Raw genomic sequence first — 13,028 nt, forward strand, 5'->3', positions numbered from 1 at the left:
TATACCTGGGATCATATATAAATTTCTCAGGAGAAAAGGGACCAACAATGGGAAAAGTTTAAGAGACCTTGTTTTAAAAAAGTCACTTTAGTAGCTGAATGGAGGGTAGATTGGAGTGGGGAGAAACTTGAAGAGAGGCAGGCCCACTAGCAGTTATTGTAATAATAAAAAATGAAACAATGAGAGCCTGTACCTAAGTGATGGCGGCACAGGGAGGACAGAAGCGTGTATCTGAAAGGTGTTGTACAGGTAAAATCCACAGGCCTTAGCAACAGCTTGGATATAAGAAATGAGAGATAGTTAGAAATGCAGAATGACTCCCAGGTTGAGCCTGTGGTACTAGGAGGATAGAAGGTAGGAAATCTGGAAGATAGGAAGCAGGGTGCATTTAGGGGGAAAATAATGAACGTCTCTGACTGTATCCCTAGAGCTTCACTGGAGCCAGGATCCCGTCCTCCTTATCACGGTGGAAGTATTGATGGAGATGGAAGGTAAGAAAGGGTCATTTCAGCAACTTCAAATACTGTTTGGGGACTCAAGCAGCAGATTTTCTAGAGGAAGAAAGTGTTGAATGCTTCACTGTTCACGATTTGAGAGGGGGAGACAATTATTATATGTTTCTGGGACAAATATTCTTATTTAGAACCCAAGGTAAGGGTGATACAAATAGACAATCGTTCCACTTCAGGTGCCATAAGACACAAGATGGTCAATATTTCTTTTATGAAGTGCAGGGGCATCTAGCCAGTAGGTGTTTTGGGAGCTGTGTTCTGGATAGGAGATAGGAAGAATAGAGATCTCCAGGGAGGCCCCATGAGGTCTCAGATCCTTAAAGTAAAGCCATTTGAGTCTGTCCACAGACTCCCTCTTTTTCTTTTGATAGGAGTTAGGTTTTTTACTTTATTAACTCAGGCAGCAGGCTTTTCTCTTCCCTATGCCCTCCACCTCTGTGGAGAACTTTTGTAATTTCTTTTTCTGAGACCAGTCCTGAAGCACTGAGGCCCAAGATGATATTCTTGGTAATTTCAAGTCCAAGTTCATCAGGGAGTAAAGCAGCTACAACTTCAATACATGACCAGGGGAGGAGAGGTAAAGTGTTCTGTCTACCCAAGGAGAGAGATAAGCCTCTCAATGTCAGATGATGCTATATAGAAATCTCTTTAGGATGGAATAGCCAGAGTAAAGTCTGGGATTTTTTTTCAGCAGCTTAAAGCAGGTTTGTTTTATATTTTTAATTAAATAAACGTTTTTTCTGAAATCATTGTCACTTTCCAATTAGTCTTCATTCCCTACTCTCATGAAATCCTTTCTGTAAATAAATACAGAAAATTTCCTTGTTTGACAATGTATGACTTATCCTGTAACTATAGTCTGCCATGTCTCTGCTGAGAGGAAGGAGTTGAAATAGAAGTTGAAGAAGAGTTGAAGAAGGAATCTTCAAAGGAAAAGATTTGGGGAAACTTAGGTGGTGCAGTGGAGAGTGCATTAGCCCTCTAATCAAAAGGAATCACATTCAAATCTTGCCTCAACACTTACTTATTTGGCAAATCACTTAACTCTGTGTCTAAAAGACAACATCCCTCCCCCACAAAAGAAAGAAAAAACTTAGAATTTGAAGGAGCAACTTCATCTATTCCTGGGCTCTTTCTTTTTTGCTGAGGCAATTGGGATTAAGGGACTTGTTCAGGGTCACACAGCTAGTGAGAGTTAAGTGTCTGAGGCTGGATTTGAATTCAGGTCCTCCTGACTTCAGGGCTGGTGCTCTATCCATGTGCCTTCTAGTTACCCCTTTTCCTGGGTTCTTAACATTTGGGGTGTGTGTGTGTGTGTAGGAGATGATCCCTTTGGCAGTCTGGTGAGAACTATGGACTCCTCAGAATAATGGTTTGTCATCTATATTCATAGGAAATGGCAAATTTCAGTTAGAGATTAGTGGAATTAAAGATGTAATTTTTCCTCCTCCAACTTCACCAATTACCTGCAATCTATAAGATCTATACAATCCATCAAGGAATCAAACTCAGGAACTCCTCATCTAGTTAAGTTACAATGGGTAGAATAAGGGGGAAAAAGATATACCAAAGGCTTATCATAAGATGTAGGATGCTCAACATCAGAAAATAATAGGATGTGAAAGAGAGAAACCCAAGTAAGAAAAGAATTGATTGAAAAGCTATGATGGACAAAGTAGAATTCACTTATATAAAAACCTGGAATATGTTTAAATATTTTGTATAAGTGTAAGAAACACTGTGGGAACTTCATAAAGTTCATTATGGCTGCTGATGGTAAAGAGATGGGGAGAGATAATTCTGCATAATCTTCTCTCTGGGGCCCCCGTAGACCCTGCAGAGGTATAAGATATAGTCTCTATAAGTTGTGATTACTTATCAAGCTTTAAAAACCAATAAGTTCAGTCAACAATCACTTATTAAGCACCTACTATGTGCTGGGTATTGTGCCATTGGGGATGTTCTCCTGGAACTAGTCACCAGATGAGTAGGCAGGATCAGTCTAGGAGTAGAGTACTTGGTATATAGAGTATAGATAGAGAAATAGTCTTGTTTTTGGAGTAAGTGGATGGGAAGGTGATTGAAAAGCAGAGAGGAAAGTGAGGGAACTTAGCATGAAAGCTAAGAGAGTTTGAATCAATGCATTAGGGTTTGTGGGGACGAGCTGGATGTGGACCTCTGGGAACTGGAAGATGTTTCTGATTTGGACACCCAGATGTTTGTGGGCTCTCCTGTCTTCTAAGAAGGAGGATTTGGATGCTCAGTAGAATAAACCTAAATCTAGGAAGATTTGGGAGAGTGAGAACTGATGAAATCAGGGGAGGTGGGAATCCAGCACGCATTTAGATTGTCCATCTAACCAGCAAGAACAAGTGCTTACTGGGTCCTAATGTCAGCTCCTACAGAATAACTCCACTTTAGGGGATAGTAACGCCAGAGCCTTGGAAAATATGAGATATCTGAGGCACAAATCTGAGATCCTACGAGTCTCCAAATATGGAAAGAGACCACTTATCATACTAGGAAGGGGAGGTAATAGGGAGAAAATCCAGAGCCAAAGCATCTGGGTATATAGGAGAATGAGTGAGTGTGTGAGAGGAAGGACTCTCCCATATCTAGGATTCTGTATTCTAAGGTCCCTTTCAGCTGACATTCCATATATTAAGGCATGAACGCACTCACTGTGACGTTGTAGAAAGAGCATTGGCTTTGACATCAGAGGGCTTGGGTTCTGCTGCTCGTGTGACTTTCGAATAAATCATCTCAGATTGACCTTCTGTAAACTGAGGGAGCTGAACCTTCCAAGTCTAAATTTATAATCTTTTCCAGTTCTGGCATCCTAAATTCTAAAGTTTTTCCAAATGACATATTCTAGTTTTTCCATGTGATTGATACATACATATATGTGTGTGTGATCATGTCTTTATGCACATCTCTAAAAGCATTTAAGTATACATGTATGTGTGTATATATACACACATATAGATACATATGTCTATGTGTATCTATATATCTCTCTATACGTCTACATATACATATATCTATATACATGTACCTATATCTATATCCCTATCTATTTATAAATTATATATATATAATTTAAATATATTATTAAATAAATATATAAATTATAAATATATATATATATATATATATATATATATATATGTACATTCGAGAGTATGATTCCCAGGCCATGAGCAGATGTGTGGGAATGTCTGTGTGCCCAGACTTATTTGGGAGTGTGTCCAAGGTAGGCTGGTCTCCTCCCCTCCGCTTTCCCCACCACCTGGGGCCTCCCTGGGTCACAACGACCTGGTCACACTCCAGAAACAACCTGCTGTTCCCTGGGCCTGCTGAGCTTAGTCCAGTGGATCTGCCCAGAGCTCTAGAAGTGGAGGCCACTCAGTCAGAATAAACAGCTTTAATTCAGGACGTCTCATTACAGGAATTGTTTACATCTGATATAAATACACATGACATTTTCTTCTACTAAAAAAAAATTAGTTTGGGGATTGGGGGAGGGGTGGTGGCTTGCAAATATTTATCACCTTCTGGCCTAGTGGAAAGAGCCCTGGCTGGTCCCGGCCTCTGGAGACTCTGATTCTGGCCACACCAGTGTCCTTGCTGGGTTACCCTCTAAAAATCACTTCCCCTCTCTGGGCATCTCTTTCCCCTTTGGTAAAATGAAGTGTTCAAATCAACTCAACAAACATGACTTACTATGCTAACTACTGTGAGGGACTGTGCTAGGAACTGGGGAATACAAAAACAGGAACAAAATCACCTCTGCCCGAGGATGTCATGTTCTCCCAAGGGGTACAACCAGTACACAAATAAGTAAATGCAACATATATACACCAAGAGATCTAAGACATTTTCAATGAGGAGAGAACACTAGGTCTAGATTGGGAAAGACCTTGCTCAGGACTTGGAACACCAGCCAAGCTTGCGTCCCTGAACTCTCACCCTAGAGAAAGCCTTTGCAGGGGAAAGGCTGTCTCTTCCAGCCCATACCTAATACCTCTATCTTTATTACCCAGGCTTACATCACAGACCAAGAAGCAGATGCTCCTGGTGGTACTGAAGCAGGACAGCCTGGAAGATATAAAGCAATACAGGGGTACTGCTTGGAGGATGAAGTGGAAGGTGACAAGATAGGATTTCCCCTCTCTGTCCCAAAGGGCTCTCATTTCCTCCATCATCATTGATGCTGCTGGTCTTTCTTTGGATTTTGGAATCATAGAACAGAATATCCAAACTGGAAGGAACTTTAGAGATGATCTCACTTGCAGAAGAGGGACCTAAAACCCCAAAGGAAAATGTGCCTTCCTCGAGATCACATGGCAAATCATGAGCAGAGCCAGGGCTGAATGGGAGCAGTTCTCTGGGAAGATTCCCGTGCTTGAGTTCATCTTCCTCCATCTTTATCAATATCAACAGTTATTCCTTATTCTTATGGATTTGGGTCTTAGAGCTTCAGGGAGCCAGGGGAACATTTAGCTAAATGGTAGCATCTTTCCAGTTCAGGAGGTCTCCCACCTCTTACTCTGGAGGCTCATTTTACGGCTTAGGGGTGGACCTAAAAAATACCCCAGAACTCCCTAAAGAAACATATCCAGGAAGGTTCTCTGCTGCAGGGTCTGCTTGGGCAATGCTTCCCTCAATAAGAGGGCAGGGAACTAAGCTGCTGGCCAGGGTCACTTCCCTAATTCTTCCTCTATCACCTCTAACATTTTTCTCCTGCAAATTGGAGTTGGAGGAATCAGCTCAAGGCACGGGAAAAAATGCTCGAAGGTAGAATCAGCTTTACACATAGGAAGAATAGGTAGTCATCCTTCTGGTGGGAACTGGGTGTTACTGAGAAATCTTCCTGCTTAACTACAGGGAGAACATTCTGATCTGAGCACCTCAAGTCAAAAAGGATTCTTAGACATTTAAACTCGTGGACTAGCCTTGAAGTCTTTAGATAGTCCATCAACAAGCATTTGTTAAGTTTTTGCTATATACTAGGTACTGTGCTCAGTGCCATAGGTACAAATCAAGGCAAGGCAGCCTTCCAAGCCTTCAAGGAACTTCCATTCTAATGGAAGAAAACATATAATTTATATTTACAAGATGGATATAATGCAATGGAAGGTAATCTCAGAGAGAAAGCATTGCCGGGGGAAGAGGGAGCACTCAAAAGCTGAGAAAGGCCTCTTGCAGAAGGTGGGATTTGAATGGAGTCTTAAAGGAACCCTGGGCATGAAGGTGAGAAGGAGCATTAAAACACGGTGGTCAGCCATTGGAAAAGCATTGAGTTGGAGGGTGGGTTGTCCCATCTGAAGAAAAACAAAGCATCTGAGCATGTTGATGCTGGAGAGGGAGTGGGAAGAAAATATCAAGACTAGGGAAGCAAGAACTAAAGAGGGGATAGGGTTATTTCTAAATATGAACTCTTCAGTGTCTCCATTTTGTCAAGGGCCAAGTAGCTTAGAACTCAGAATTATAGGACTTCAGAGCAAGAAGGAATCCTAGATTTTGTCCAATCGAGAGCTTCTTCAATTTTTTCCACTTGCAACCCTTTTTCACTTGAGACCCTGGGTATACAGATATATAAAATAGGCATACAAATCAAACATTTATAAGTCACAATTTTACATTCAGTTACATGACCCCATATGAGTTTGCAACCCCCACAGAAGCTTAGTCCAGTGCCCTCATTCTACAGATGAGGAAACTGGGGGCCTAATTTATGATATGCTGGTAGTAATTAGGAGAGTCTGGATTTGAATCCAGGTCCTGTATACTTCATATCTGGTTCTCCCTCCAATGTGCCACACTAGAAAATTCCCTTCTGACCTAGGAGGAACTTCTAAAGACGTTACTGAATGAGTAGGATTTCTGGAATGATTCCCTAGGACTTCAGAGAAGGAAAGGTATTAGGACACTCAAGGATTAGCTCTCAATAAACAGAACTATTGGTTTTTAGCAAGTGGGACTGTGACAAATTTAGGGGAGGGGGTCAGCACTTCTTTCCTTCATCAATGAAATGGTTTTTTTGGTGGTGGGGAGGCAGAGCTCATAGAATAAAAATTACTAACATTTAGATAGTACTTTAAGGTTTGCAAAATGCTTTAATATTTTTCCTTACTACAATTCTGTGAGGTCAGTGCTATTATTATTTTCATTTTACAGAAGAGGAAACAGAGGCAGACAGAGATTATGTCTCTTGCAAAGAGTCACATGACTAGTATCTGAAGCAGGATTTGAATTCAGGTTTTCCTGACTCCAGATCCAGGATTCTATCTACTCCACTGCCTCCATGCTAGCAGCTAAGGCATGACCTATCTATATTCCAACTCAAACGTTATATATTTGAGGAGGCAGACTGGGAATGGAGGAGGCAGGGTACTTCCAAAGTACCTTTTACCTATCCTGAGCACAAAGAGAGGTCTCTGATCCACTTTGGGCAGGCTCTAGATTAATCTCTGGGCTAAGAGCTTTCCATCAGTACAGGTGGAGGTCCTCAGGTTCAGGAAAATGTCCCTGTTTAGCTCTAAGTTTCTATGTATACCAAACAGGTGCAGGTAAGTCAGAAATTCTAATTGGAAACCCTACTTGGAACTCCCTCAGAAGTCTACTCTGCTTTTATTCAGGTGGGACACACATAGGAGACTCTGACCATCAGCAGTGGGAAGCTAATGCTTAAGATGAAGGGAGGTGATGATGTTTAGAGAAAGGATCCCTTAGTTGAGAGCTAGATGCATGCATTCTCTGCATCTTAGTTTCCTTCTCTAAAAACAATGGGGACAATTGACATCATTGTGCATTTATTAATCACTTTGCTTCTGGCTCCATGCTAAGATCAGGATAGAGACCTTTTCCTGCCATCCTTCCAGGCTGTTTTAAAGCTAAGACAATGGATTAGATGGGAAAGTGTTTCTGAAAAGCTTCAGATCCGGTACTAATGTGAGGCCCAGGGGACATCTGTATATATACACCCTGAGGTGATCATGGATGGTATCTCCTCTATCCCTCTCCATTTGAGGCATCTTTGGTTTGCTCCTTTCTTACTTTGATTCTTCCCCTTTCCTTTCTCTACTCTTCTCCCACATTTCCCCCCAATTCTCCCCTTCCTGTGCCTAAGACTTATGGGGGCACAGAGACTGTACCCACATACCAAATTAACCAAAATTGGGGAAATGCCTAGAACTAAAGAAATAATTGCTAACTAACCCCTCAGTCACCAGAAAACACTATTTAGGGGAGGATCAGGTAACTAAATCTGATGTCCATTTGCCCTGGCCAGATGTGTCTGTAAGTATCTAATGACGTACACATCACAGGCTGCTCTCACCCTCTCTACTCCCCCATGAGGTAGGAAGGTCAGACATTATCTTCCCCATTTGGTAGAGGAGAAAATGAAGGCATACACAGTTGAAGGGACTTGTGTGAGTTCACACACGGAGGCAGAGGCGGAATAGAGGTGGAAGCCCACCTGGAACCATCCTTAGAACTAAGGTCATCAGAGTCCCAATGGAGTTGGAAAGAATGTTTCTGAGCTCTTATGTGAGCTTAGAGCTCACGTGGGTCAAGACTTGATTTTATAGATGAGGAAACTTCATCTCCACCTAAGCGGAGACTCGACTAAGGTCACACGGAGAGTCAGGAGCAGAGCAGAGTCCGTGACTCCAATTCCAGGATTTTTCCGCGACACCTTGCGCGTCGTCTGGTCTCTCCTACGGCCCGGCTACACTCGGGGCCCGTCGGTGGGAGCGCGGGGGCAGGGGACGATGGCGTTGTGGAGGGAGCCCTTGGAGCTCTTGTGCATGCTGATGACCTCCCCGCTGGTCTGCTCGGGCTCGCTTCTGCGGAAGAGGCCCCGGACGGTGGCCTGGAAGCTGTTGGTCACAAAGCAGTAGACGATGGGGTCCATGCAGCTGTTGAGGCTGCTGAGGGTGATGGTGACGTGGTAAGCCACCAGACCCGCTTCTTTGGACACGGCTTGAGGACGGAGGGAGACGGCCAGCTGGCGCGCGTGGAACGGCGTGAAGCACACCAGAAAGATGATGAGCACCGAAAGGAGTAGCTGGACGGCGCGCATTCGCCGCTCGCGGCTCTGGTGCATGAGATTGGGCTTGGACAGAGCGCACATGATCCTCCCGGTGAAAAAGGTGATGACCACCAGAGGCAGGAAGTACTCAAAGACCGTCAAGGCGAAGAGGCGGCAGCAGGAGCCTCCCTGCACCGCCGCGGTGAGCACGGAGAAGGTCACCACCACGGCGAAGACCCAGATGAAGACGCAGATGCCTTTGGTACAGCTGGGGTTCCTCCACTTCCTCGAGGCCTCCAGCTGGACGATGGCCAGGTAACGGTCCACACAGATGCAGGTGAGAAAGAGAATGGAGCAGTACATGTTGACGAAGTAGCTGAAGACGTGCACCAGAGAGCAGTTGAGACAGTTCTGAGCCCCATAGTAGATGATGAACCTCGTGGGCAGTGACAGACCCACCAGCAGGTCTGTCACCACCAGGTTGATGGTGTAGATGATGGAGGTGGTCTTAGTCTTTGTACGGAAGCAGAAGACGTAGAGGGCCAGGCTGTTGAGGGCCACGCCCACGAGGAAGATGGTCCCATTGACGACCATCAGGGCCACCCACAGGCTGGGAAAGCTGTCGTGGAGCTCCTTGTCCAGGAGTGAGAAAGCGTAGAAGAACTGGCTCTCTTCCAGGCTGCTGTTGGCTGGAGTTGTGGCATTGGGACCGACAAGGAGAGAGGGTTCCTGAGCGGAGGAGGATGGCATGATGGCAACCAGCACCTGCAAGGAAAGCAATGAGATGGAGAGGAATATGAGCCCGTGGTGCAGATAACCTGGACCTAGTTCGTGGCTAACGGAGTTTTGTCCCAAAGTGCGGATTTTTTTGTGAGGGATGCTACTTTTTTTTTTTTTTTTTTTATTTTAATAGCTTTTTATTCACAAGTTATATGTATGGGTGATTTTACAGCATTGACAATTGCTGAATCTTTTGTTCCAATTTTTCCCCTCCTTCCTCCCACCCTAGATGGCAGGATGACCAGTAGATGTTAAATATATTAAAGTATAAATTAGATACACAATAAGTATACATGACCAAGCCATTATTTTGCTGTACAAAAAGATTCGGACAATTAGCCTGTGAAGGAAATCCAAAATGCAGGTGGACAAAAATATAGGGATTGGGAATTCAATGTAATGGTTCTTATCTTATCTTATCCCCCAGAGTTCTTTCACTGGGCAGGGATACTACTTCTTTTGTATTCCTCTAGCCTCTATATTATGTAGCACAACTACTATCTCTTAAGATCTCAGTTACTGTGTTTCCCTTCTCATAAGGTTGCCTTCTCCCTCAACCCGTAGAACCCCTTTCTTGGCTTAAACTTTGCTCCCCCTCTCCACTGGTTTTGTTCAGCTGGAAATACCATTAAAAAGCACTAGTGGCACAGTGGATACAGCACTGACCCCGGAGTTAGGAGGTTTGAAGATTGTAATAGATGCTCAGAGAATTTTATGCAAAGGACTGAACAGAGTGGGATGGGATTATTCCTGGGAAAGGTAATAGTAGCACCTTATAAATATGCTTACATATATTGGATTTTACATATATTTTAACATGTATAATATGTATAGAACTACTTGCGGTTTAGGGGAGGAGGTGGGAGGAAGGAGAGGAAAATTTGGAGCACAAGGTTTTGCAAAGGTCAATGTTGAAAAATTATCCATGCATATGTTTTGAAAATAAAAGCTTTAATAAAAAAATAAAAAGATAATAGCACATTTTTCTGGTATTTTAAGATTTATTCTCAACAAATGAGAGAAGTAATTATTATCCCTATTTTATAGAGTGAGAAAATTATTTCAAATTTGGCCTCAAACACTTACTAGCTGTGTGATGATCCTGGTCAACTCAACCTTGACTGACTCAATTCTTCCCCTTTCCCCCAAAACATCATATCCAACTGTTTCCCCCCCCCCTTTTTTTTTAATGGAGGAAGACACTGAGGCTCCAGAAAATGGAAGTTCAAGGTTATCCAGAGAATCATTGGTGGAAGTAAGACTAAAATCCAAGCCTAATGATTCCTAGTTCAGTTATGGACATTAGTAGGCAACCAGCTGAGATAGGATATACAAGATCATAGGAGTTCCTTAAAAATTATTGGAAATCCAGGGTGGTGCAAGGAAAGGAGGGAAGGATTTGAAATCAGTAAGACCTATATTCAAATACGACCTCTGAACTTTGCTGCCTCTGGTTTAGTTTCTCTAAGTATCAATTTTTACATCTGTGAAATGAGGATAATAGCACCTGCCTTTATGGGATGTTATGAGAATCAAATAAGATAATGTTTACAAAAAGCTTTTTGCTGATCTTAAATCCTGTATGAATGCCAGTTGTTTTTATCTAATTAAATGTCATGATTTTACAGGTGAGGAAACTGAGGCACAAGGGATTTACCCAATGTCATGTGACTAGTAAATGGCAGAATTGGTGTCTGAACCCACAGTCAGACTCCAAAACATGTGCCTTGCCCACAATTACACAGCCTAGCTTCCTGATGTTGGTGAGAAGCAAATGGAACAATTTGGCTCAAAACTCCTTTTTTTCCTCTCTCCAAAGCTTAATAGCCATGTGACCGTGAGCATGTACATCATCCCTCTCAGCATCAGTTTCCCTCTCTATAAAATAGGGATAATAATTACTTCTCTCATTTGTTGGGAATAAATCTTAAAATACCAAATAAATGTGTTACTACTATCTTTTTCCTGATTAATCCCATCCCACTCTGTTCAGTCCTTTTCTATAGAATCATAAAATGCTCTGAGGACACCTCTAGAGCATCTATTATAACCTTCAAAGCAGTCTGTTCCATAACATTCGAGGAATCTAATCTCTCATAAATCAGCCCATTCCATTGTTGGACAGTTCTGAGGGTTACCTCCTCTTAACTTCCATTTTGTTGCCAAGTGGCTCAGTGAGGAATTTAGGAAGATCTGAAAACACACTTTCTCCTTGTGTGACCCTTAGCAAATTACACGAGTCTTTGCTTCCCTCACTTTCCTCATCTGCAAAATAGGAATAATAATAATAATACTGATAGCACCTTCCCTTGCCCCAGGATTGTTGTGAGAATCAAATGAGATCACAGTTGTAAAAAATCTTAAATGTTATATAAATATTATTGCTACTATTGATTCTGCCCTCTGGGGCCAAACAGAATAAGAAGATCTCTGATATTAACTGATATAATATCCATACCAAATGATGACACAATTTAAAATTTAAATTCTCTCCATAACCTTGTCCCAAACTCCCACTACATATATTTCACAAATCAGCAACTGTGACCCAGAGAGATAGTGTCTTGTCTGAAGTCAGATAATTTGGGGTGGGGGGGCTGAAATGAGACCACAACTCAGGGCAATGACCGTTCTGTTGCACTCTGTGGGCCATGTGGAATATAATGTTCATTTCTGGGTGCCATGTTTAAGGAGAGACATTGAGAAACTGGAATCGGTCCAGAAAAACAAGTTCAGGGTGGGAAGGGGACTGAAAACTCTGCCATATAAGGATAACTTGGAGGAACTAAAAATGTTTATCCTTGATAAGGCAAGAAATGAGAGAACCAATAAGGCTAGCAATATTCTTGTACCTGAAAGGCGGTGAGGAGGAAGGATTAGGATTATTTTGCTTGGTCTCAGAGGGGCAGTGGGGAGAAGAGTCAGATCAATTTTCAATATAATTCAATTCAAGAAGTATTTATTAAGTAGCTACTGAGATAGATACCTCTCACTGTCTCCAGAGAGGATTCTTATTCAGGTAAGACTTAAGGTCAGATGCTGCGAGTTCCAATTCTAAGATTCTGGGAGAGATTCTTCATTCCTTTAGTCAAGGGAGTCCACAATGGGGGAGCCATGTCTAAGGCTGGGGGGTACACAGCACAGACCTCTCCCAGATTCCTAGCAGACCTTGTCAGATGGAATGACAGTCTCAGCTGAGAAGAATCCAGGGCCATGTTCCCAGACAGCCTGGGTGTCATTCAAATAAACACCAGGGCTTCCATATCCCGGCACCCCACCCGCTGGGCCTGAATCCCTGCAGCAGCTGGGCCTGAGGTTGTCCAGTTCCTCCTAGCTTCTCCTGGACCCTCCCCAGAGTCTCTGCCTCCTGCCCAGAGAATGGCTTTGAGCTCTGTTTACATTGCTGCCTGATGGTGTTTAAGCCCCCTCCTGTGATCGCTTGTTTTATTTATAAACTAAGGGTTAAATCAGAACCTTCACTGCTGCAGGGACCTGGCTGGCTCAGTTCAGCCAAATAAGGAGATTTTTTTTTGCTTTTTCGGGGAGAAATCATAGAGGATTCTGGGGAAGGAGTGAATTCAGGGTCTCCTCTGCCCGCCTTCAAGGAAGCCTGGCTGAGGAGAGGGAGGAAGGGAGGCTAATTCCCTGAAGAGGCAGCCCTGGTGGGCCCTCTGCTTTCCCCAGGTAGGTGGTCTGGG

General features: G+C 43.1%; 1 protein-coding gene across 1 annotated transcript in view; it reads right to left on the bottom strand.

Moving 5' to 3' along the window:
- Positions 1 to 3,742: 3,742 nt before the first annotated feature.
- The window catches only part of GPR20 (G protein-coupled receptor 20), a 44,627-nt gene continuing 35,341 nt past the window's right edge, over positions 3,743 to 13,028 (bottom strand). The window contains exon 2 of the mRNA XM_003760420.4: positions 3,743 to 9,315. Within this exon, the coding sequence (XP_003760468.1) occupies positions 8,248 to 9,300 (1,053 nt within the window). The 5' untranslated portion in view covers positions 9,301 to 9,315 and the 3' untranslated portion in view covers positions 3,743 to 8,247. The remainder of the gene's footprint in view (positions 9,316 to 13,028) is intronic.

The sequence above is a fragment of the Sarcophilus harrisii genome, chromosome 1 (genome assembly GCF_902635505.1).
Source record: "Sarcophilus harrisii chromosome 1, mSarHar1.11, whole genome shotgun sequence".
NCBI classification, from domain to species: Eukaryota; Metazoa; Chordata; class Mammalia; order Dasyuromorphia; family Dasyuridae; genus Sarcophilus; species Sarcophilus harrisii.